At 39.4% G+C, this 21,792-nt stretch overlaps 1 protein-coding gene across 1 annotated transcript in view; it reads left to right on the top strand.

Annotated features, from left to right (window-relative positions):
• BPIFB2 (BPI fold containing family B member 2) overlaps positions 1 to 16,226 on the top strand; it is a 34,756-nt gene extending 18,530 nt beyond the window's left edge. Inside the window, exons 7-16 of the mRNA XM_069752267.1 lie at positions 849 to 909; positions 1,026 to 1,117; positions 2,166 to 2,351; positions 3,353 to 3,406; positions 7,924 to 8,094; positions 11,329 to 11,396; positions 11,518 to 11,563; positions 15,148 to 15,211; positions 15,591 to 15,667; positions 16,075 to 16,226. Of these exons, the coding sequence (XP_069608368.1) occupies positions 849 to 909; positions 1,026 to 1,117; positions 2,166 to 2,351; positions 3,353 to 3,406; positions 7,924 to 8,094; positions 11,329 to 11,396; positions 11,518 to 11,563; positions 15,148 to 15,211; positions 15,591 to 15,667; positions 16,075 to 16,116 (861 nt within the window). The 3' untranslated portion in view covers positions 16,117 to 16,226. The remainder of the gene's footprint in view (positions 1 to 848; positions 910 to 1,025; positions 1,118 to 2,165; positions 2,352 to 3,352; positions 3,407 to 7,923; positions 8,095 to 11,328; positions 11,397 to 11,517; positions 11,564 to 15,147; positions 15,212 to 15,590; positions 15,668 to 16,074) is intronic.
• The last annotated feature ends 5,566 nt before the right edge of the window (positions 16,227 to 21,792 follow it).

Below are 21,792 nucleotides of genomic sequence, written 5' to 3'. Positions count from 1 at the left end.
GAGATATAATTTACCGCAGCCACATGGACCATAGGAAACAATTCACTGAAGATGTTCATTGAATTCTATGGGAGAGTTTTCTAAGCATGCTCTGTGCTCTGCGCCGAGGTCACTGTGCAGGGAAGGGGATAAGGTAAAGTTGGGTATTATCGTAAATACTTTTTGTGAATAGGTGTTAACTTTAATTGAAAACCTGCTTATCATGATAATGAGATGACTACTGAGAAGCAATCTCTACAGAACAGGAAATGTCTACTAATTATTTGTCAAAAGGGAAAGATTACAGTACAGGATTATTTTTTATAGAATGATAATACAAATAAAAAAAAAAACCAGCAAAAATTATTTAAAAACATGTTTCAACATAAAAAATGATAAAATAGGTATTTTCTTCTTACGCAATTCATTAAGACTGGTCTAGTGCTCGTTTATGCTATGCCAGTCTTGCTGGAGTACAAAGCGCTGAATTAATTAAGAGGCGAAAGCCATTTAATGAATTCTGTGCATCTTTTGAGTGGAATTCCCTTCCATGCGCTGCGCCAGAAACGATAGACTGGAATATTATTTTTGGCATACAAAATGCTGGCATTTTTAATTAATCGGACAGGTGGGAGTGGACACGTCCCATTCCGATTCCTCCCAAGCTCTGAGTCTGCGTTGTCTATAAATTTTGTGGAATTTCAGTTTTCTGGCATAAAAGCGTTAATGTATCAGCCCCATTCTCTTTAACAAACTGCAAAGCAGAATATGTAGAGCTATAAAATTGTAATCTAAATTTGTTTTTGTAACTAATCCAGTCATTTTACCTAGGACACGATAAACATATCTTTCTTTTTATTTCTGTACAGCTTTGTTTATCTGTTTCAAATGTATTCCTGGGCTTGAATGCCGATCTTGGGCTGCTTGTAGGTGAGTAGCACAGTATGGGAGGGAACAGTACAAAAAGATTGTATTAAACCACCAATGCGAAAACTGCATCCCCACTTGGCTGACTCATACATTGCCCTTGTATTCTATCTTTTAAGGTGCAAAGACTATTGGCAATGACCTTGGCATGCAATACATGATGCCCAGCCCACCTGTAGTGAACAATGACTACATGGACATGGATATGAATGTAAGTTGCCGTGTTACTTCACAAGATATAATGTGATTTATAGTTCTGCCAATTTTTGATTTAAAGGCATTTCCTACTTGCTCCAATTGGCTAAAAGAAACAGAATGTAGTATACGTCCTATTAAAAATCCCATGTAATTTCTGTCACCATTTCCCACCAGGTCTTGTTTCCATCAGCAGTACAATAAAGTGTTGTACAAGAGCAAGTCACCACAATAGCGGATTATTATCCACAGCCTTGGCATCACCACCACGTATCGTATGGCACCCGACAATGCTGGGGTCATATATTACATGCTTATAGTGCTGCTGATGTAAACACATGGAATTGATGGCTCCAATGCCTGCATATTTTTTATGCCTTTATATCATTCTAATCCAATAATATATTTCCAAAATCATTATCAATTCAATATTGAGTCAACACAACAAACCCATATACTATTGTAATAGTAATAGGGTATGCCCATGCTCTAATTAACAATGGAAAATGTCATAATCTAAGGGAGCATATCTCCTTCCTACAGTACTGGTGATCTCACAATCATACAGTCAAGCTAGAATTGGCCCAAGCAATAACCCCAAAATGCACAGAATCCAGTAGACCACCTTATGACAACCGGAATTTATCTTCCTATGCCACTAGCCATGTTGGATTAGGGTCCTTTTTTAGAGCCCACCATAAGTAAATGATTTTAGGAATCACTATGAAGCTGCTTGTATTGCTTCATAAATCTATTGTGCAAAAATCATAAAGTATGGCCTAATAGGTTATAACTTATCAGTAATTATACTTGTAAAAATATACTCTAGTGGCAAATGGTTGGCTCCAGAGTTAGCTTGCAATGGGGTTTTCTTCTGCTGAACCTTTACAGTATGTTACTCTGCAGGAACCTAGGTCCAAATGAGAATCGTCTGGTGAACCAATCCAACCATGGTCAATACATTCAGTAATATAATATATGAGCTAACATCAGAAATTAAGATAAAGAAAAATATAAATATAATGTCATTTTTTCATCTGTACATTCATTTGTGGTTTGATTAGGTGGAATACACCGTGCATAAGAAAGTTGTTGACCTCCCAACCGGAGAGCATGAATTCACACTGCCACCTGGAGCTGGAGACCAGAACTCAATGGTCAACATGGGCTTTTCACAAGACTTCTTCATGTCTCTGTTTACAGCATTTCAGACCTCAGAAGGCTTCAATTTCGAAATCTCATCTGCCTCAGTACGTGCTGATAAAAATCTTTATATCAGTTACCTAAATCTGTTTTATGTATGGGACATACTGTACAGCTTTAAGTTTTGACCTGCTTAATAACTCAGTTCCAACAAAAATGGTTGGGGTAAGGAGGGGATGGTCACACATATAGTTCTTTAGACTTTTCATATTATTGACTTCCTCTACCTTTGTTCCTAAATGTTGATGCAATCACTTACAAGACTGCTAAAATATTTTCAGATGAATTATCATGTAGGCTAAATTGTATAGTAAGTTCCAAGTATGAAGTGACTAGTCATGATCTAGTGAATAATTAACCCACGAGAGGGGAAAATTAAGGTGGACCTGAGCTGACCCCTTTGCATTTGGTCATTGGTGTATCTTGTGTTACAAATTGCCTTTAGCTTTGTAACAGGAATGTTACCTTTTATTGTAGTAGCCCTATGATAGTGACTGCATACATTTCTGGCCAGACATTGTAATTAGAAACAACATACGAAAAAATATGAAGACTAGATTTTGTGTAAAAGAAAAAAAAAAGATATATATGCAGTGTATATATAGTTGAAAAAATAGGAACAGCACCAGAAAATACCTTAACAGTGTGCAAGCATCCCCAACCAGCAATCAAGAGGCTCCTTATGATAATAGTAAAAAAAGAGGAAACAGCACAAAAATCCAAAAAAGGTGATCTTTAATCCCCTATGACGTGGCAACGTTTCAGATATATAATCCTTTCTCAAGCCCTGAGAAAGGATTGTATATCCGAAATGTTGCCACGTCATAGGGCATTAAAGATCACCTTTTTTGAATTTTTGTACTGCTTCCCCTTTTTTTGCTATTATATACTGTATATATATATATATATATATATATATATATATATATATATATATATATATATATATAAAATGTGTGTTTAACATACATTTTGATTGAATTGATATAATGTCTTGTAAGTTACCTGTGCCTTGACCCAATAATCATTTTGGTTTATTTTTCTGTAGGCGATGGTCGGTAGTTACATGAAAACATCTGTCCTGGGATCTTATATCTCTGAGGTATATTTATTATGCAGATATACATATATATTTATTATGAATATTATTTTTTTTACATTACCGTTGGCTTCCTGAATTCTCAACAACGTGATAGCATAGAATTAAATGTTTGCGTGAAAACAATCCGCCCCTTCTAGAAGATGATTTAAAATACAGACATTATATATCAATGAGAATTGAGTAAGGATATGTTCACATGGTTTTTTTTTGCTTACTGGATCAGTTTCCAATGAAACAAAATGGATGGCTATTTAACTGATCAGTTTTCTATAGAATTCAATGTTAAAAAAACAGATCCAGTTGAAATCAGTTTCTTTTAGCCAGACAAAAAAAAAGTTGTGTATGCATAACTTTTTTCTACGAGATCCATTCTGATGATTACTGGACATGTGAGCATCACCTAAGGTCAAAGCTATGTATTTACAAATGTCAAAACTTTATTCACTTTAAAAAAAGTCATTTATAATCTTGTGAATCCCTGTTTTAAAGACATTTACTTGGTTTCTGGTTAGGCTTGCTTTAAGGGATTATATGCTTTAGTAAACCCATTTATAAATTTTCTAAGTGGTCTTCTGTTCAGAATCATCATTTACTTGTGTGGAAAGTGGCTACAAAGAGAACTTTTACACTGGAGTACCCTGGCATATCTGTGCATTTTAAAAACACCTACATAATGCTTAACCCCTTCTTGATATGTGATATAATAGTACTTAACACGTCAGGTGCTGGTGTCGGAAGTGCGCTCAGGAGCAGGGTCCATGACGTATCTTGGAGATGCTGTTACATACAGTAGATGGCTCCTTCCTTTATTAGCACCAACTGTAGCTTTCTCTGATCACTGCTATTCAACCATAAAAATTGTCAATCACAGATATTGGTATTTAAATAGTGCGATACATGCATTAGCTCTCATTGGACCCTACAATGCAATGTCAGAGTACCAATGGCCTGCCATGGCAACTGGGCATGGCTGGCGTCAGCATCCGGCACACTCGGACAAGTGCTGGGGCCCTGAGCAGGCCAGTGCCAGTGCCAGTGCCTGTGCCAGTGCCAGTGCCCGCGAGTGGGCCCTTACGCTTGATCAGGGCCCCAGCACTTGTAATACTTACCTTTCCCTATTTCACCTCTTTGGCATCTTCCACGTCTTCTGACTGTGACATTTAGGTCAGAGGGCATGATGGTGTCACTACTGTGTGCCCTCTGCCTGAACAGTCAGTGCAGAGAGCTGGAAGATGCCAACGCTGAGGAGTCTGGAGCAGAGCAGCAGCCAGCGAAGAGAGGTGAGCATTTAATTTTTTTAATGTTTAGATATATGGAGCATTATATGGGCCCATCATACACTGGAGCATCATATATGGGGCCCATTATATTTGGAAAATTATATATGGCCTATCATACACTGGAGCGGCATATATAGGGCCTATTATATATGGATCATTATATGGGGCTCATCATACACTGGAGAATTATACATGGGGCCCATTATACACTGGAGCATCATATATGGGGCCCTTCATATACTGGATCATCATATGGGGCCAATTATATATGGAGCATCATATGGGGCCCATTATATCTGGAGCATTATATGGGCCCATTATATATGAAGCATTATATGGCGCCTATTCTGTATGGATCATTATAGGGGGCCAATCTTATACTGTATGGAGCATTATACGGGACTCATTATACTGTATGAAGCAATATATGGGGCTCATTATACAGTATGTGCCTATCCTATACTGAATGGAGATTTATATGGGGCCCATTATATATGTGGCTCATCATATACTGGAGCATTATATGGAGTCCATTCTGTACAGAGCATTAAATGGGGCCCATCATATACTGTATGGAACATTATATGGGACACATTATGTATAGCGCAATATATGGGGCTCATTATACTGTATGGAGCAAGCAGGTCACAGGTGAGGATGTTACCTTCAGTAGCCATTCAAACCCATTTGTGTCAACTTCTGTGCATGTTATCGGGCCAAAATCACTAGGGTCTGTGAACTTTTGATCAGGGTCATATGGATGTTTTGGGTTCTTATTATGATTTTAAAAGAGAAAACACAGCAGTTTGACAATAAATGGCTTCACCCAACCACTAACCATGAATGAAGAAAAAGTTTTGGTATTATCATTCATATTCTCTGAAAAAAGGCCAAGAAAGGAAAAATTATGCCGGTTATGTAAACTTTTGAGCCCAACCCTATACTGTATGGAGCAATATATGTAGCTCATTAGTCTGTATGGAGCATTATATGGGGCTCATTATTCTGTATGGAGCACTATGTGGTGCCCATAATATTGTATAGTGCAATATATGGTGCTCATTATTCTGTATGGAGCATTATATGAGGTCCATTATACTGTATGGCACAATATGTGGGGTACATTATTCTGTATGGAGTGCTATGTGGTGCCCATAATACTGTATGGGGGAATATACTGTCTGAGCTATTGTAGAATTTACAATAGATATCACTCATGTAATGTAAGAAGTAATTGAAATCTTTGGCACTGTACTATACCTATATTTCTCTACCGTATCTGTGCATCATGTATTGTGGTATGTGTTAAAGTAGCCCACTGAAACTCTTTTGCCCAAGAAAACCTGGAACTGGCCCTGCAACTGGGGACGTACTGAATGTTCCCATGACTGCCTGGGGCTGTTTTTCATAGGAAAATTACATTTTGATCAAAAACTAAGTAAGGTAAAAATAAGAAAAATAAAAATACAAAAGTCTGAAAAAGGTTCACATCTTTGTGGATTGAAACATCGCTGACATGGGCTAAATAAAAGTAGCTCTATTTTCACTGAGCATGATGTGTTGCCTCCGATTTTTGGTTTTCGACATTTGAGGTTTGGTCTGTGCCTGAGGGAGCTTTGCACCCGATTTTTCTTCTTTCTGTTTTTGTCTGTTTGTGCTGCTCTAATTCTTCTTTTTATATACACTGCTCAAAAAAATGAAGGGAACACTTAAACAACGGAATATAACTCCAAGTAAATCAAACTTCTGTGAAATCAAACTGTCCACTTAGGAAGCAACACTGTTTGACAATGAATTTTGCATGCTGTTGTGCATGTGGAATAGACAAAAGATGGAAATTATTGGCAATTATCAAGACATGCCCAATAAAGAAGTGGTTCTGCAGGTGGGGACCAATGCGAGATGTGGCAAGAAGGTTTGCTGTGTCTGTCAGCGTAGTGTCCAGAGGCTGGAGGTGCTACCAGTAGACAGGCCAGTACACCAGGAGACGTGGAAGGGGCTATAGGAGGGCAACAACGCAGCAGCAGGACCACTACCTCAGCTTTTGTGCAAAGGAGGAACAGGAGGAGCACTGCCAGAGCCCTGCAAAATGACCTCCAGCAGGCCACAAAAGTGCATGTGTCTGCACAAATGGTTAGAAACCGAATCCATGAGGATGGTTTAAGTGCCCTGCTACGGCCCCTTCCACGTCTCCTGGTGTACTGGCATGTCTCCTGGTAGCGCCTCCAGCCTCTGGACACTACGCTGACAGATGCAGCAAACCTTCTTGCCACAGCTCACATTGATGTGCCATCCTGGATGAGCCACTTTTGTGGGTTGTAGAGTCCGTCTCATGCTACCATGAGTGTGAAAGCACAACCAACATTCAAAAGTGACCAAAACATCAGCCAGAAAGCATTGATACTGAGATGTGGTCTGTGGTCCCCACCTGCAGAACCACCCCTTTATTGAGTGTGTCTTGATAATTGCCAATAATTTCCATGTGTTGTCTATTCCATTTGCACAACAGCATGTGAAATTGTTAGTCAAACAGTGTTGCTTCCTAAGTGGACAGTTTGATTTCACAGAAGTTTGATTTACTTGGAGTTATATTCTGTTGCTTAAGTGTTCCCTTTATTTTTTTGAGCAGTGTATATATATATATTACAAGATAAGAAATACATAAAAATATATATAAATAAATATAAATATATATATATTGTTTGTAAGCATGGTAATCCACTGACCTGTGAAATCATGTTGTAGGGTTATTTGTATAGAACAATGAACGCTGTGAAACTAAAACCCAAAAAACTGTAGTAGAATCATTGGTTTTTTTCACCATATTACCAAACTTGGATTTTTTCCCCAACTTTTAGTTTTTTGTATTGGAAAATGAATGGCGTCATTCAAAACTACAACTTGGCCTGGTTATGACCACAAAAAAATAAATACAAAAGTTATAACTCTTGGCAGAAGGGAGAAAAAACAACCCGAAGTGCATAAATAAAAAAAACACATGACATGAAGGGTGGAAATTCCTCCTGTAATGAAATTTTAAATCTCACTCCAGCTCCTGAATTTCTACAGCGATTGCAATTAATTGCTAGAACCAACAGCAAGACACCCTATGGTTTTCTTGGCATCTGTGTTTAAAAAAGCGACTGTTCACATGGACAACCACATTGACTTAGCAATACTTATTTTTGTACATTTATATTGTGAAGTTGTATCTGTAATGTATATTATTTATTTTAGATCAATTTGAAGTACCCCAAATCTCTTCCTGTGAAGATAAATATTGTTCTTAGCCAAACACCTATAGTCACTTTCAAGTCCAACCAGTTATTAGTCCAGATTTCTCCAAAAGTAGAGATGTTTGTTGTCCAGCCCAACTTACGTATTGAGAATCTGATGACTATCAATGTGGTGAGTATGAATATGACCTGGAGAGTTGAAAGTTCTGTTTTCTGAATGATTTTCACACAAACAATCACTGACCAATAGGGAATGGCTTAAGGAATCAAAAGTAAAAGAAAATAAAGTTAGTAAAACTCTCAAGAAAGGAGACCAAAAAAAATCTGGAGGTTTCTATTGGTCTTTGTGGCTGCCAAGGGACGTTATATTACTATGGATGAAGCAAATTTAAGGGATAGACCACTGCTCATCTCTTTATAATCCAAATTGAGGTTCCCCCAAAACTGTCTTCCTTTTGAGGACCATTCTACTCCATGCATTACAGAGATAACCTTTTGATATCAATAGGTGAATAGTACTCGTGGCAGAAATAAAAAACACTTGTTGGTCTAGTCTTCCAATAATAAAAACTTAGCGTGTTATCTAGCTACTATTCCAGTTGAATGGGGACTGTCCAAGCTTTGTCCTAATGAGATGAGATACATAGAATATATGTCTGCTTGCACATCTATTTGCATACAGTGATTGAACAGCCTGCTATATTATATATATATATATATATATATATATATATATATATATATATACTGTATATATATATATATATATATATATATATATATACATATACACACATACACAGTGGGGAAAGTAAGTATTTGATACACTGCTGATTTTGCAAGTTTTCCCACCTACAAAGTTAATAAAGAGGTCTGTAATTTTAATAGTAGCTATCCTTCAACTGTGAGAGACAGAATCTTAAAAAAATCCAGAAAATCACATTGTATGATTTTTTACATAATTAATTTGCATTTTATTGCAAGAAATAAGTATTTGATACGATTGAAAAACAGAACTTCAGTTTTGGTATAAAAATCTTTGCAATTAAAAACGTTTCCTGTAGTTCTTCAGCTCCATCCAAAGATTTTCTATTGGGTTCAGGTCTGGAGACTGGCTAGGCCACTCCAGGACCTTGAAATGCTTCTTACAAAGCTATTCCATTTTCTAATTATGCCAACAGTTGTTGCCTTCTCACCAAACTGCTTGCCTATTGTCCTGTAGCCCATCCCAGCCTTGTGCAGGTCTATAATTTTGTCCCTTGTGTCCTTAGACTGATGTCTTGGCCATGGTGGAGAGGTTGGAGTGTGATTAATGGAGTGTGTAGACAGGTGTCTTTTATGCAGGTAATGTGTTCAAACAGGTGCAATTAGTACAGGTAATGAATGCAGAGAAGGAGGGCAATTTAATTATGGAAAAAAGTTACAATGTGATTTTCTGTATTTAATTTTTAAGATTCTGTTTCTCACAGTTGAAGTGTACCTACTAGAAAAATACAGACTTCTCCATTCTTTGTAGTTGGGAAAACTTGAAAACTTGCAAAGTTGGCAGTGTATCTAATACTTATGTTAATACACTATATATATATATATATATATATATATATATACACTATGTATATATATACAGTACAGACCAAAAGTTTGGACACACCTTCTCATTTAAAGATTTTTCTGTATTTTCATGACTATGCAAATTGTACATTCACCCTGAAGGCATCAAAACTATGAATTAACACATGTGGAATTATATACTTAACAAAAAAGTGTGAAACAACTGAAATTATGTCTTATATTCTAGGTTCTTCAAAGTACCCACCTTTTGCTTTGATGACTGCTATGCACACTCTTGGCATTCACTGGATGAGCTTCAAGAGGTAGTCACCGGGAATGGTCTTCCAACAATCTTGAAGGAGTTCCCAGAGATGCTTAGCACTTGTTGGCCCTTTTGCCTTCACTCTGTGGTCCAGCTCAACCCAAACCATCTCGAGTGGGTTCAGGTCTGGTGACTGTGGAGGCCAGGTCATCTGGCGTAGCACCCCATTACTCTCCTTCTTGGTCAAATAACCCTTACACAGCCAGCAGGTGTGTTTGGGGTCATTGTCCTGTTGAAAAATAAATGATGGTCCAACTAAATGCAAACCGGATGGAATAGCATGCCGCTGCAAGATGCTGTAGTAGCCATGCTGGTTCAGTATGCCTTCAATTTTGAATAAATCCCCAACAGTGTCACCAGCAAAGCACCCCGACACCACCATACCTCCTCCTCCATGCTTCATGGTGGGAACCAGGCATCTAGAGTCCATCCGTTCACCTTTTCTGCGTCGCACAAGGACACAGTGGTTGGAACCAAATATCTCAAATTTGGACTCATCAGACCAAAGCACAGATTTCCACTGGTCTAATGTCCAATCCTTGTGTTCTTTAGCCCAAACAAGTCTCTTCTGCTTGTTGCCTGTCCTTAGCAGTGGTTTCCTAGCAGCTATTTTACCATGAAGGCCTGCTGCACAAAGTCTTATCTTAACAGTTGTTGTAGAGATGTGTCTGCTGCTAGAACTCTGTGCGGCATTGACCTAGTCTCTAATCTGAGCTGCTGTTAACCTGCGATTTCTGAGGCTGGTGACTCAGATAAACTTATCCTCAGAAGCAGAGGTGACTCTTGGTCTTCCTTTCCTGGGGCGGTCCTCATGTGATCCAGTTTCTTTGTAGCGCTTGATGGTTTTTGCCACTGCACTTGTAGACACTTTCAAAGTTTTCCCAATTATTTAGACTGACTGACCTTCATTTCTTAAAGTAATAATGGCCACTCATGTTTCTTTACTTAGCTGCTTTTTTCTTGACATAATGCAAATTCTAACAGTCTTTTCAGTAGGACAATCAGCTGTGTGTCCACCAGACTTCTGCACAACACAACTGATGGTCCAAACCCCACTTATAAGGCACAAAATCCCACTTATTAAACCTGACAGGGCACACCTGTGAAGTGAAAACCATTCCCGGGAACTACCTCTTGAAGCTCCTCAAGAGAATGCCAAGAGTGTACAAAGCAGTCATCAAAGCAAAAGATGACTACTTTGAAGAACCTAGAATATAAGACATATTTTCAGTTGTTTCACACTTTTTTGTTAAGTATATAATTCCACATGTGTTAATTCATAGCTTTGATGCCTTCATTGTGAAAGTACAATTTTCATAGTCCTGAAAATACAGTAAAATCTTTAAATGAGAAGGTGTGTCCAAAATTTTGGTCTGTACTGTGTATGTATATATATATATATATATATATATATATATATATATACATATATATATATTATACACATATGCATACAATAAATTAAACATTTAATGAAGCCACTGCCTTAATAAATTAATAAATATAATGCTTTCAACTTCTTTAAAACTTTAGGGAGCTAATTTGCTTGCCAAATTGAATGCTAAAGGAGGAAAACTCAAAGCTTCATTGTCACTGCAAGGGTATGATATGTTGTCACTTATTTTCTTGTGTGGATGACTTCAGTTATTTCAGTAATGCAGTCATTAATGTATTTATTCTTTATGAATTCATTTTTATAGGCATTTCTGTGTTTTATTGCAGAGATCTTAATCTGGTAATGGCATCATCTTCTGCTGGAAAATGCAATGTAAGTCAGTGTGCCCTACTTGATTAATAAAAAAGACTAAGGCTATAATTAGTCATATGCCAAAAGGTTAAAGTCACAACTTAGTCCATGGGCTTGTCAACTTACACCCCCCATGTATGTTCATGACTTGTATGATGATAGTGGTGTGAAGTGAGACTGAGGCAACAAAATGGACAAATGAACAATGTAAGGACTCGAGCAGATGAGTGCATGAATCGGATGCATGCTATCTAATTTTTCGATTGGATAACATATTAACCCATGTTATTCGATAATGCTGTTCAGACGAGTGTCCATGAGAAAATAAAATTGCAGTATGCAGTATTCCCTTCTGAGCCTCGAAAGAGACTTACCCATTCAAGTCTATGGGTCCTATATTTATGAATCCATTTCCACTATTAATCTAGGAAACTATATGTGATAATACATTTTTTAATGTAGATTTATGAAAATGGATAGAACAGAGACCACACTTAGGTGTCACAATGATGTCACATGGACATTTAAAATGGACGCACGGATGGCAAATGGATGAAAATCGCCAGAGTTTTTCATATGAAACTTGGATGATTTTTCATAATGGCCTTAAAGAGAGCATTTATACCTGTTGACCTCAGCCATTAACCCCTATCTGACCTCGGACAGGATAGTACGTCCGAGGTCAGATCCCCTGCTTTGATGCAGGGCTCCGCGGTGAGCCTGCATCAAAGCCGGGACATGTCAGCTGTTTTGAACAGCTGACATGTGCCCGTAATAGGCGCGGGCAGAATCGTGATCTGCTCGCACCTATTAACTAGTTAAATGCCGCTGTCAAATGCAGACAGCGGCATTTAACTACCGCATCCGGCCGGGCGGCCGGAAATGACGTCATCGCCAACCCCCGTCACATGTTCGGGGGTCGGCGATGCATCTGGATGGTAACCATAGAGGTCCTAGAGACCTCTATGGTTACTGATGACCGGTGGCTGTGAGCGCCACCCTGTGCTCGGCGCTCACAGCACACCTCCATTTCTGCTACATAGCAGCGATCAGCAGATCGCTGCTATGTAGCAGAGCCGATCGCGTTGTGCCTGCTTCTAGCCTCCCATGGAGGCTATTGAAGCATGGCAAAAGTAAAAAAAAAAAAGTTAAAAAAAATGTGAAAAAAATAAAAAAAATATAAAAGTTTAAATCACCCCCCTTTCGCCCCAATCAAAATAAATCAATAAAAAAAAAATCAAATCTACACATATTTGGTATCGCCGCGCTCAGAATCGCCTGATCTATCAATTAAAAAAAGCATTAACCTGATCGCTAAACGGCGTAGCGAGAAAAAAATTCGAAACGCCAGAATTACGTTTTTTAGGTCACCGCGACATTGCATTAAAATGCAATAACGGGCGATCAAAAGAATGTATCTGCACCAAAATGCTATCATTAAAAACATCATCTTGGCACGCAAAAAATAAGCCCTCAACCGACCCCAGATCACGAAAAATGGAGACGCTACGAGTATCAGAAAATGGCGCAATATATATATTTTTTTTAACAAAGTTTGGAATTTTTTTTCACCACTTAGATAAAAAATAACTGAGTCATGTTAGGTGTCTATGAACTCGTAATGACCTGGAGAATCATAATGGCAGGTCAGTTTTAGCATTTAGTGAACCTAGCAAAAAAGCCAAACAAAAAACAAGTGTGGGATTGCACTTTTTTTGCAATTTCACCGCACTTGGAATTTTTTTCCCGTTTTCTAGTACACGACATGCTAAAACCAATGAAGTCGTTCAAAAGTACAACTCATCCCGCAAAAAATAAGCCCTCACATGGCCAAATTGACGGAAAAATAAAAAAGTTATGGCTCTGGGAAGGAGGGGAGTGAAAAACGAACACGGAAAAACGAAAAATCCCAAGGTCATGAAGGGGTTAAACATTTGCTGATTAGTCGTATGTAAACCAAGCAGTGATACAGCATAATGTGCTATCAAAAATGATGATTTTAATGCCAGTGTGAAAGAGTGAATCGACCGACAAATAAGCGTGTTTACAAAAGCCGATAATCAGCAATCGAGCCCTCTAACAAATGCTCATTCTATTGGCTCATCAAAATGGGCCTTAATAGGCTGAAGTGGTTGTCTCAACTTCTTAAGTGGGTACATTCTGTAAAAAGAACCAATTTTGTATTTTACCTTTTATTAATTTTATAGTTTTCTGCATTGTATCAGTGACTAATATGCAAGTAGCACAGTACTTCCAAGCTCTTATCTAGAAGGAGACAAAGCACTGCATTAAAGCTGGTCAGGTAGCTGAATCTGGCCACCTTTAGTGCAACTACACTTCTGTGATACTGCAGAGGCAAAGCTACATCTGCCAACAGCGTCAAAGAGCAGTTTGGGCCAGTGGATCAGCTATGCTACTAGTCTGAACTGTCAATCATCAGGAGAGCACCTTTCCCAGGCAAGCAGGGAGCCAGGAGGCAAGAAAACAGTGCACTACTGAAGAATGAAAATGCAAGAAACTGTTTAACATAAAAAATGCAGGCTAGTTGAAGTTTATGATCTTCAAGTTTATAGACTTTAAGACACATTTCAGATAAAGGTGTTGCTCACTACTCAGATAACCCAATAAGAAATTAGAACTCCAGATGCCTTCTCACCTCCTCTGGATGTCAATTATGGCCGAAGGAGGGGAGAGTGAAACCAACACTGATTGGCTGCTGGGCTTGCATGACTTAATGTCACTTGAGCCAAGAGAGAGCTTGAAGGGAGTATAAGTGTTCTCATTTTACTGGAGGGAAACATAAGGATTCAGAAAAGGTTGTTTGAGTAGTGGACATCCCTTTTAATCACACAGAACAGCATTCGCCTTGATTTCAGTAGTGACAGTTGGGGTTCTGAACACCCAAATACACAGCTATCAAAACGCTTGACATGTCAAAAATTTTATAAAGCCGCAATTACACTTTAAGTCCAACTTAAAAGTCTTTATTTTGGCAACTTACAACAAAAAGGCAAAGGTTATCCTCAGGATAACAGCCAGATTGTCCATTAGTCTGTAACACTCCGTTGCCGTGGGTGACTGCACTACCATGTTACTCGTGTGTGTGTCACTGGCAATGCTTCTCTGGTTCTGGTCTCTGTTCAGACTCACACAGACTTGTCCTGCACAGAGTTTCCTACTCTGCTGCTTGAAAACCAAAAACTGCCCCATCCAAAGCTAAATTGAAAATTTAAATGGGAATTGTGGACATGGGCCACTCCCAAAACGCGGAGTGGAGGGAGAGACCCATCCCACTACCAATCCTAAAGGTCTCTCCAAAAATAAAAGCCCATGTCAGGTTTTCCTAAATTTGACCTGGTCAAATCCACACTTTTATTTTGCATTGCAACCACAGCTGTAGCTATTATTACAATGCACCCCAGCGGGTTCAATATGCTTATAGGGGATACATAATGGCTCTAGCATATAGGTCCACTCACTGTCTCACAGTGGGTTTATCCATTTTTGGTTGGTTATGGAAAGTGCTTGAAGAAAAAGTGAGCAAGATATAGGAAACCTTGATTATGCTATACTATTTCTAATATATCTTTGTGCTTCCACCATAGCCTTCACTGCTGGCTGGGTACATGCATGCAGTGTTTGAGAAGGCCTACCTCCTTCAGATTAATAGTAAGTAATGTTTCATCAACAGCTGTGACTTTCCATGATGGTGTCGGTAGCAAGAGATGGAAAGTCCACTCCTTCTATTGAGTAGAAATGGTCTTAATGACTACTCCTTGTTAAAGAAAAATAGATTTATAAAGGTATTCTCAAAATTCCATGTGATTAAATCAATGTAGTATATGGCTGAAAAAATGTTCTTAAAAAATTAACATTTTCAGTAATAATAAAGGAAATAGGTGGGTAATTATAATTTAAAAAAATTTGTGCAACACTGCTAGGTTCACAACTGTGGCCCACTTCATTAAGTTGCTTAATCTTCACAGTCTATTTTATTTTTTTTCTATTTGCAATTAAAGATTAAAAATAAATATCCTTCATTTTGCAGAGGACCTGAGTATTGGAGTAGCTCTGCCATCGCTACCTAATGTCCAGCTTATCCATGAAGTTGTGGAAGTCAAGGAAGTAAGTATTCTAGTTTATTCAGAAGCATCTACTCATTAGTCATTACCCTTCATTAGATGTGCGTTATTGGGTTGTTTGCCTAGCTTGGCATGAGCTAATGTTCTGGCTATTTCAGTAAAAAAGTGTATGTGATAATACCCTCGGATAAGCACGCTAGTCCTGCTTTAGTCCTACAGGTGAATGAAATCTGGTGTTGTTAGGTGTCAGTAGTAATTACAGATCCAAATTGTCTAAATACATACACAATAATGCATGTGGTAAAGCAAGAAAAGCACCTAAATTCTATGGCCAAGTCAGGCACCGGTTACACAAGCTGGAAAATGTATTAGCATTATTTGTATTAGAATAATTATGTTGTTATTGCATTCTTTAATATTAACTATTTCCATTATTTTCCTTTCTCACAGGATTATGCTGTTATGTCATGTGATCTTCAATATGTGAAGTAACCCATACAAATAATCGACTGTGAAGAAAACATTTAACATATATAGCAATGAAAGTGACAATATATATCCTGCAAAAAATGCCCCACCCTAATAAACGTTGTGCTGTATGATTTTTGCTGTATTATAATCTTGCACTTATTTCTGAATCACTGATAATTTAAATAGAACTTGTCAGCACTATTTTTGTAATGTAAAAGTAAAGACAAGGCTGTAATACCAATTAAACGGATACCTTTGGAAAAGAAATTCCCTTTGTTGTCTTTCTTTAATCACCACTTGAAGTTTTCTGCTAATTAGATTTTTGTGCACAGGAGCTGGACTGTACACTGGGTCTTCTCCTTCCTGTCTGACATTCCCCGGCCCATCTGCCTGCCTCCGATCTTTGAATGACAGGTCACTGCTGAGATTTAAAACAGAGGAGGTAGTCACTAAAAAAAGCAGTGACCTGGCATTTCAAGACCGGAGGCAGGCAGAGGGGCCGGGTAATCACCAACAGGGAGGAGACCCAGTGTACAGTCCAGCCCCTGTGCACCAAAGCCTTACTAGCGTAAACTAGCGTAAAATTTTCCACGGCGATTAAAGAAGAACCACAAAGCAGATTTATTCACCAAAGGTATAAGTGAAATCAGTACTAAAGTACCATTACAACCATTTCTTTACTTTACATTACAAAATCATGCTGGCAGGCTCTTTTTTAAAATAGTATTGATCAACTTGTGGTCCTTAGCTGCTCACCCTACAGCTCTTGGCTTGGCCCTTAGCTGCTCTCCCTACAGCTCTTGGCTTCCTTCTTTCATATGTATACTATACAGTGTGTCAGTCTTTTGTGCGTGTGTTGTGACCCCAAACACTGTTCCCATACAAGAATGGCTTACATGAGGACTTAGGCACATCAGATTCTAAATTAATGCAATTTTACTCAACTGAGGCACAATAGCTTAGCAGTTATAAACTCTCAATCAAGGTTCAAGCAAACTTTTTCTGTTATACACTGCATAATGGCATGAGGCTTGCTTTTTTTTATAGGCATCAAGATACAAGGCCTAACTACTATATTTCAGGGTTATATGATGTTTCGCCCCCCAGCAGTTTGCCCCTAGCAGTTCGCCCCCGGGTACATTTCGCCTCCGCACATTTCGTCCCCAGCATTTGTATACACAGGGGCTGGGGGCTGGCTGTGGTTGGGCTGATGTATATACAGCATGCTGGGGACGAAATGTGCGGGGGGCGAAATGTACCCGGGGGCGAACTGCTGGGGGTGAACTGCTGGGGGTGAACTGCTGCGGGTGAACTGCTGGGGGCAAAACATCCAAATCCCATATTTCAGAATGGAAGCACAAAGCTTTGCAGTTTCACATCAAAACTATGTTGCAGAGCTTGACAGTTACACATCTAACTAAGGCACAAAGCTTGTCAGTTACTATCAACATCAACAGTTTTTAGAATTATTTGCAGTATGAGGTTGTCATTAGCTTACCAATACAGTACTCAGGGCAATTCGCGAGGCATACCCTTCAGTGGCGCACAGACTTGATCCAGCCCACAGTTATTTTCTTACTAGGTACAGCTAGATGATACTCAAAGGTGCATGCTACATAGAACTCAATGAAGCAGGTGATTGTAGAACTCAATGATTAATGGGTAAACATTCAATTTTATTTCATAAATTGAAAGCACACCCAAAAATAAGCAACTTTGTAATATATCTTATTAAATAAACTTGGCTCTTTCTCTTCTCTCTGTCCCAGGACTGATCTTTCACTCTCAATTTATTTGGAAAATTGGTTTTCCCAGATGACGGATTTATCTGTTAATTGAGAGTTTTGAGAATGAATGATCAGTCCAGCAGGACAATGAAGGAGATTTCACATGGTTCTTATTTTAACATGGAATGATTTATGTAAAAAAAAAAATTAAATGTTGATTATTCTTTAAATTTTCCTCACTGTCTCGACGAGTCAATTTGCTTACACATGCAATTGCCGGGCAGGCAGGCTGGCATAATCTATAGATGCTAGTCACTTCAGGGTATACATTTGTGGACTTGTCTTCGGGGCACAAATGTGTCCAAGCATTTCTAATGTACCCTAGTTGTTAGTATATTAGTAGTGAATCATCAGGGAAAGGACCATAACCAAAAGCATAATCAGGGCCACTTCTCTTACGGAATGCTCTCCCCAACACATAGAGCAATTCCTAGCATGTATTTGGCATCATACTCTAGGAAGTGGTCTTCTACACTTGTCAATTAGACCTCCCACTTCTCGAACTCAAAGAGGTTCATTTTTCATACACGACCTGCAATAGAAAAAGGTTATAGATATAATAATGACCACTGCCTGGCTCACTATAATAGCTGTGGAAGGCATTCTTCTCATGGTGGCCGGTTTTTAATCCACTCATCATCAAATATAAAATTTTTGAAAACTTGTAAGAATGCAAAACATGAGACAACAGATCATAACTCTGGCTATCAAATGATTACATGATCAAACCAATGCAAGGCTTCATCTTATGTGAGGGAGTATGAAGGTAGTCATGTTCAGATCGTCCTCCACAAAGAAGTGACATATCCTACATACTGAACAAGTTACTGTATATGGAAATTCTGAATGCAGCAAATGGAGAGATAGATCAGGACACTGAAGGTAATGTGCCGACCCTTTGTATGCAGTATGGCATGTTTATCACCACTGATTAAAGTAGACAAGACCTCACTATAAAGTGAAATGCCACCATCTGTTTGAAACAGATGATGCAAAATTGGAATATTTAAACTATTGAGAATAAAGTAAGTGGATATGAAAAGTGATGAGTGAATGAGCTCGCCACTACTCATTACTCGCCCGAGTATCGCTACGCTCGGCGTACTCGGCGATTAGCGAGCATTTTCAGGATTATTCAGCGGTAACTGCAGTCTCCACCCAGAAGTTTTGGCGGACTTTAGAGACCCAATCATGGTGCAGGGATTGGCTGGCAGGCCATGAAACGCCGCAGCCATCTTTGTTGTGGTCGTGCAGTGATTGGCTTGGCCGTACAGCATCATCTCGAGTATAAGAGACCAGTCGTCAACCCTGCTCGCCGCATTCTGTTTCTGTTTCAGCAAGAGTAGGGAGAGCTGCTGCCGAGATAGGGTCAGAATCGTGGTTTTAGAGTTAGTGTAGGTCTGCAACTCTTACATCCACAACTCCTGAGAAACCAACAATCCTTTTTAGGGCTAATTCGTGGGTCCCGATATTGCAGCGCTAGGCAGGCATGGCACAGCATATTCACATCAGTGCAAGGACTGCAGGCACTGTATGTGCGTCCATTGCTCCCACTGCATCCTTACCAAAGCTCCATAACTGCCTGCTGCTGCAGCTTATTTACTATACCTATTTTTTATTTTTTTTCCAAAAAATCCCACCCCCAAAAGAAAAAAACAAATATACAGTCTGTTCTATCAGACTGAGGCCTGTTGAAAAGTGATAGTTTGTCAGGCACACGTAGCATAGTTGTGTGTGCTACCCTTGTGCCCCTTTTATTTTTAGTGTTTTAAATTCACCGAAAAAGGCCTCATATATCTGTGTGCTCTAAGTTTGGGCATTGGAGGCCGGTGTACTTACTTTGTGGCTGTGTGATACTCAAATTCTATACAGTGCTATTTAGCATAAAAAAAATTGAAAGGCCACAGATTTGCCAGTGTGGTATTTCCGTTACAGCCGTCATATATCTCTGTGCTCTAAGTTTGGGCATTGGAGGTCGGTGTATTTATTTTGTGTCTGTGTGATACTCAAATTCTATACAGCGCTATTTAGCATCCCAAAAAATTGAAAGGCCACAGATTTGCCAGTGTGGTATTTCTGTTACAGCCATCAACCATCATATATCTCTGTGCTCCAAGTTTGGTCATTGGAGGCCGGTGTACTTATTTTGTGGCTGTGTGATACTCAAATTCTATACAGCACTATTTAGCATCCCCAAAAAATTTAAAGGCCACAGATTTGCCAGTGTGGTATTTCCGTTACAGCCGTGATATATCTCTGTGCTCCAAGTTAGGCAATTGGAGGCCGGTGTACTTACTTTGTGGCTGTGTGATACTCAAATTCTATACAGCTCTATTTAGCATCCCAAAAAATGGAAAGGCCACAGATTTTCCAGTGTGAAATTTCCATTACAGCCGTCAATCGTCATTTATCTCTGTGCTCTAAGTTTGGACATTGGAGGCCGGTGTACTTATTTTGTGGCTGTGTGATACTCAAAGTCTATACAGCGCTATTTAGCATCCCCAAAAAATTGAAAGGCCATAGGTTTGCCAGTGTGGTATTTCCGTTACAGCCATGATATATCTCTGTGCTCTAAGCTTGGACATTGGAGGCCACAGATTTGCCAGTGTGGTATTACCGTTACAGCCGTCAACCGTCATATATCTCTGTGCTCCAAGTTTGGTCATTGGAGGCCGATGTACTTACTTTGTGGCTGTGTGATACTCAAATTCTATACAGCGCTATTTAGCATCCAAAAAAATTGAAAGGCCACAGATTTGCCAGTGTGGTATTTCCGTTACAGCCGTCATATATCTTTGTGCTCTAAATTTGGGCATTGGAGGCCGGTGTACTTATTTTTTGGCTGTGTGATACTCTAACACTATACAGCGCTATTTAGCATAAATAAACTTTAAAAAAAATTGAATACAGTCTGTTAGGTCAGGCTGAGACCTGCCTAGTGATTGAGTTTGAAAAATCATAAATTTGCAGGCATACTGATCACATATTACTTCGCTATTAATAAAGACATTTGTGTTGAGCATTTGAAATAGTGCAGTTGTCCATTTAAAATGGTTAAGGCAAAGGGCAAGGGACGGGGAAGTGGATGTGATGCTCATGGTGCATCCAGAGGACGAGGCCGTGGGCAAGGTGAAAATGGGCAACAACAAAGACCCACATCTTCTCGCTCGACCTTCCTGTCCCAGTTTCTGGGGGACCAGAGCACACCACTATTGAAGCCAGCAAGAGCAGTGTGAAACGGTTGTTGGTTGATGCTTCCAGTCACTTAGCCACCACCACCACCTTGTCTTCCAAACGGTCAAGTCTGAATAGCCGTGAGTGTGGCCAGGATATTCCTCACCCTAAGCCTTCCTCCTACCATGCCGAGTGCCCTGAGACAACTGATTCCACACTTGGACACTCTGAAGAGCTGTTCAGTTGTCCATTTCAAGATTCAGAAATCTCTGCCGGTCAACTTGAAGTGGGGAAAGATGAGATCGCATGTAGAGCTGCCCAAAGCTTTTACCAGCCCCGAGCACACGAAGGCGATGGTGGGAAAGTGTCACAAGAGGTGAACGATGATGAGACACAATTTCCAGAAAGTCAGGAGGAGGAGCAGGATGCGGATGTGGAAGACGAGGTGGTGGATGACATAGTGACTGACCCAACCTGGCAGGAGGACATGCATAGCGAGGACAGCAGCACAAATGGGGAAAGAGGCATATCCCCCCAACAGGCAGGAAGAAGCAGTGTGGTGGCCACAGACAGAAGGCGTGCATCTGTTCCCCATAACACCAAATCTCCAGGCCCGGATGGGATACACCCCCGAGTACTGCAGAGATTAAGTACAGTCATTGATAGACCATTATTTTTAATCTTTAAAGACTCCATAGTAACAGGGTCTGTACCACAGACTGGCGTATAGCAAATG

This window comes from Ranitomeya imitator, chromosome 2, assembly GCF_032444005.1.
Source record: "Ranitomeya imitator isolate aRanImi1 chromosome 2, aRanImi1.pri, whole genome shotgun sequence".
Lineage (NCBI taxonomy): Eukaryota > Metazoa > Chordata > Amphibia > Anura > Dendrobatidae > Ranitomeya > Ranitomeya imitator.
This window is presented reverse-complemented; position numbering and strand designations above follow the sequence as displayed.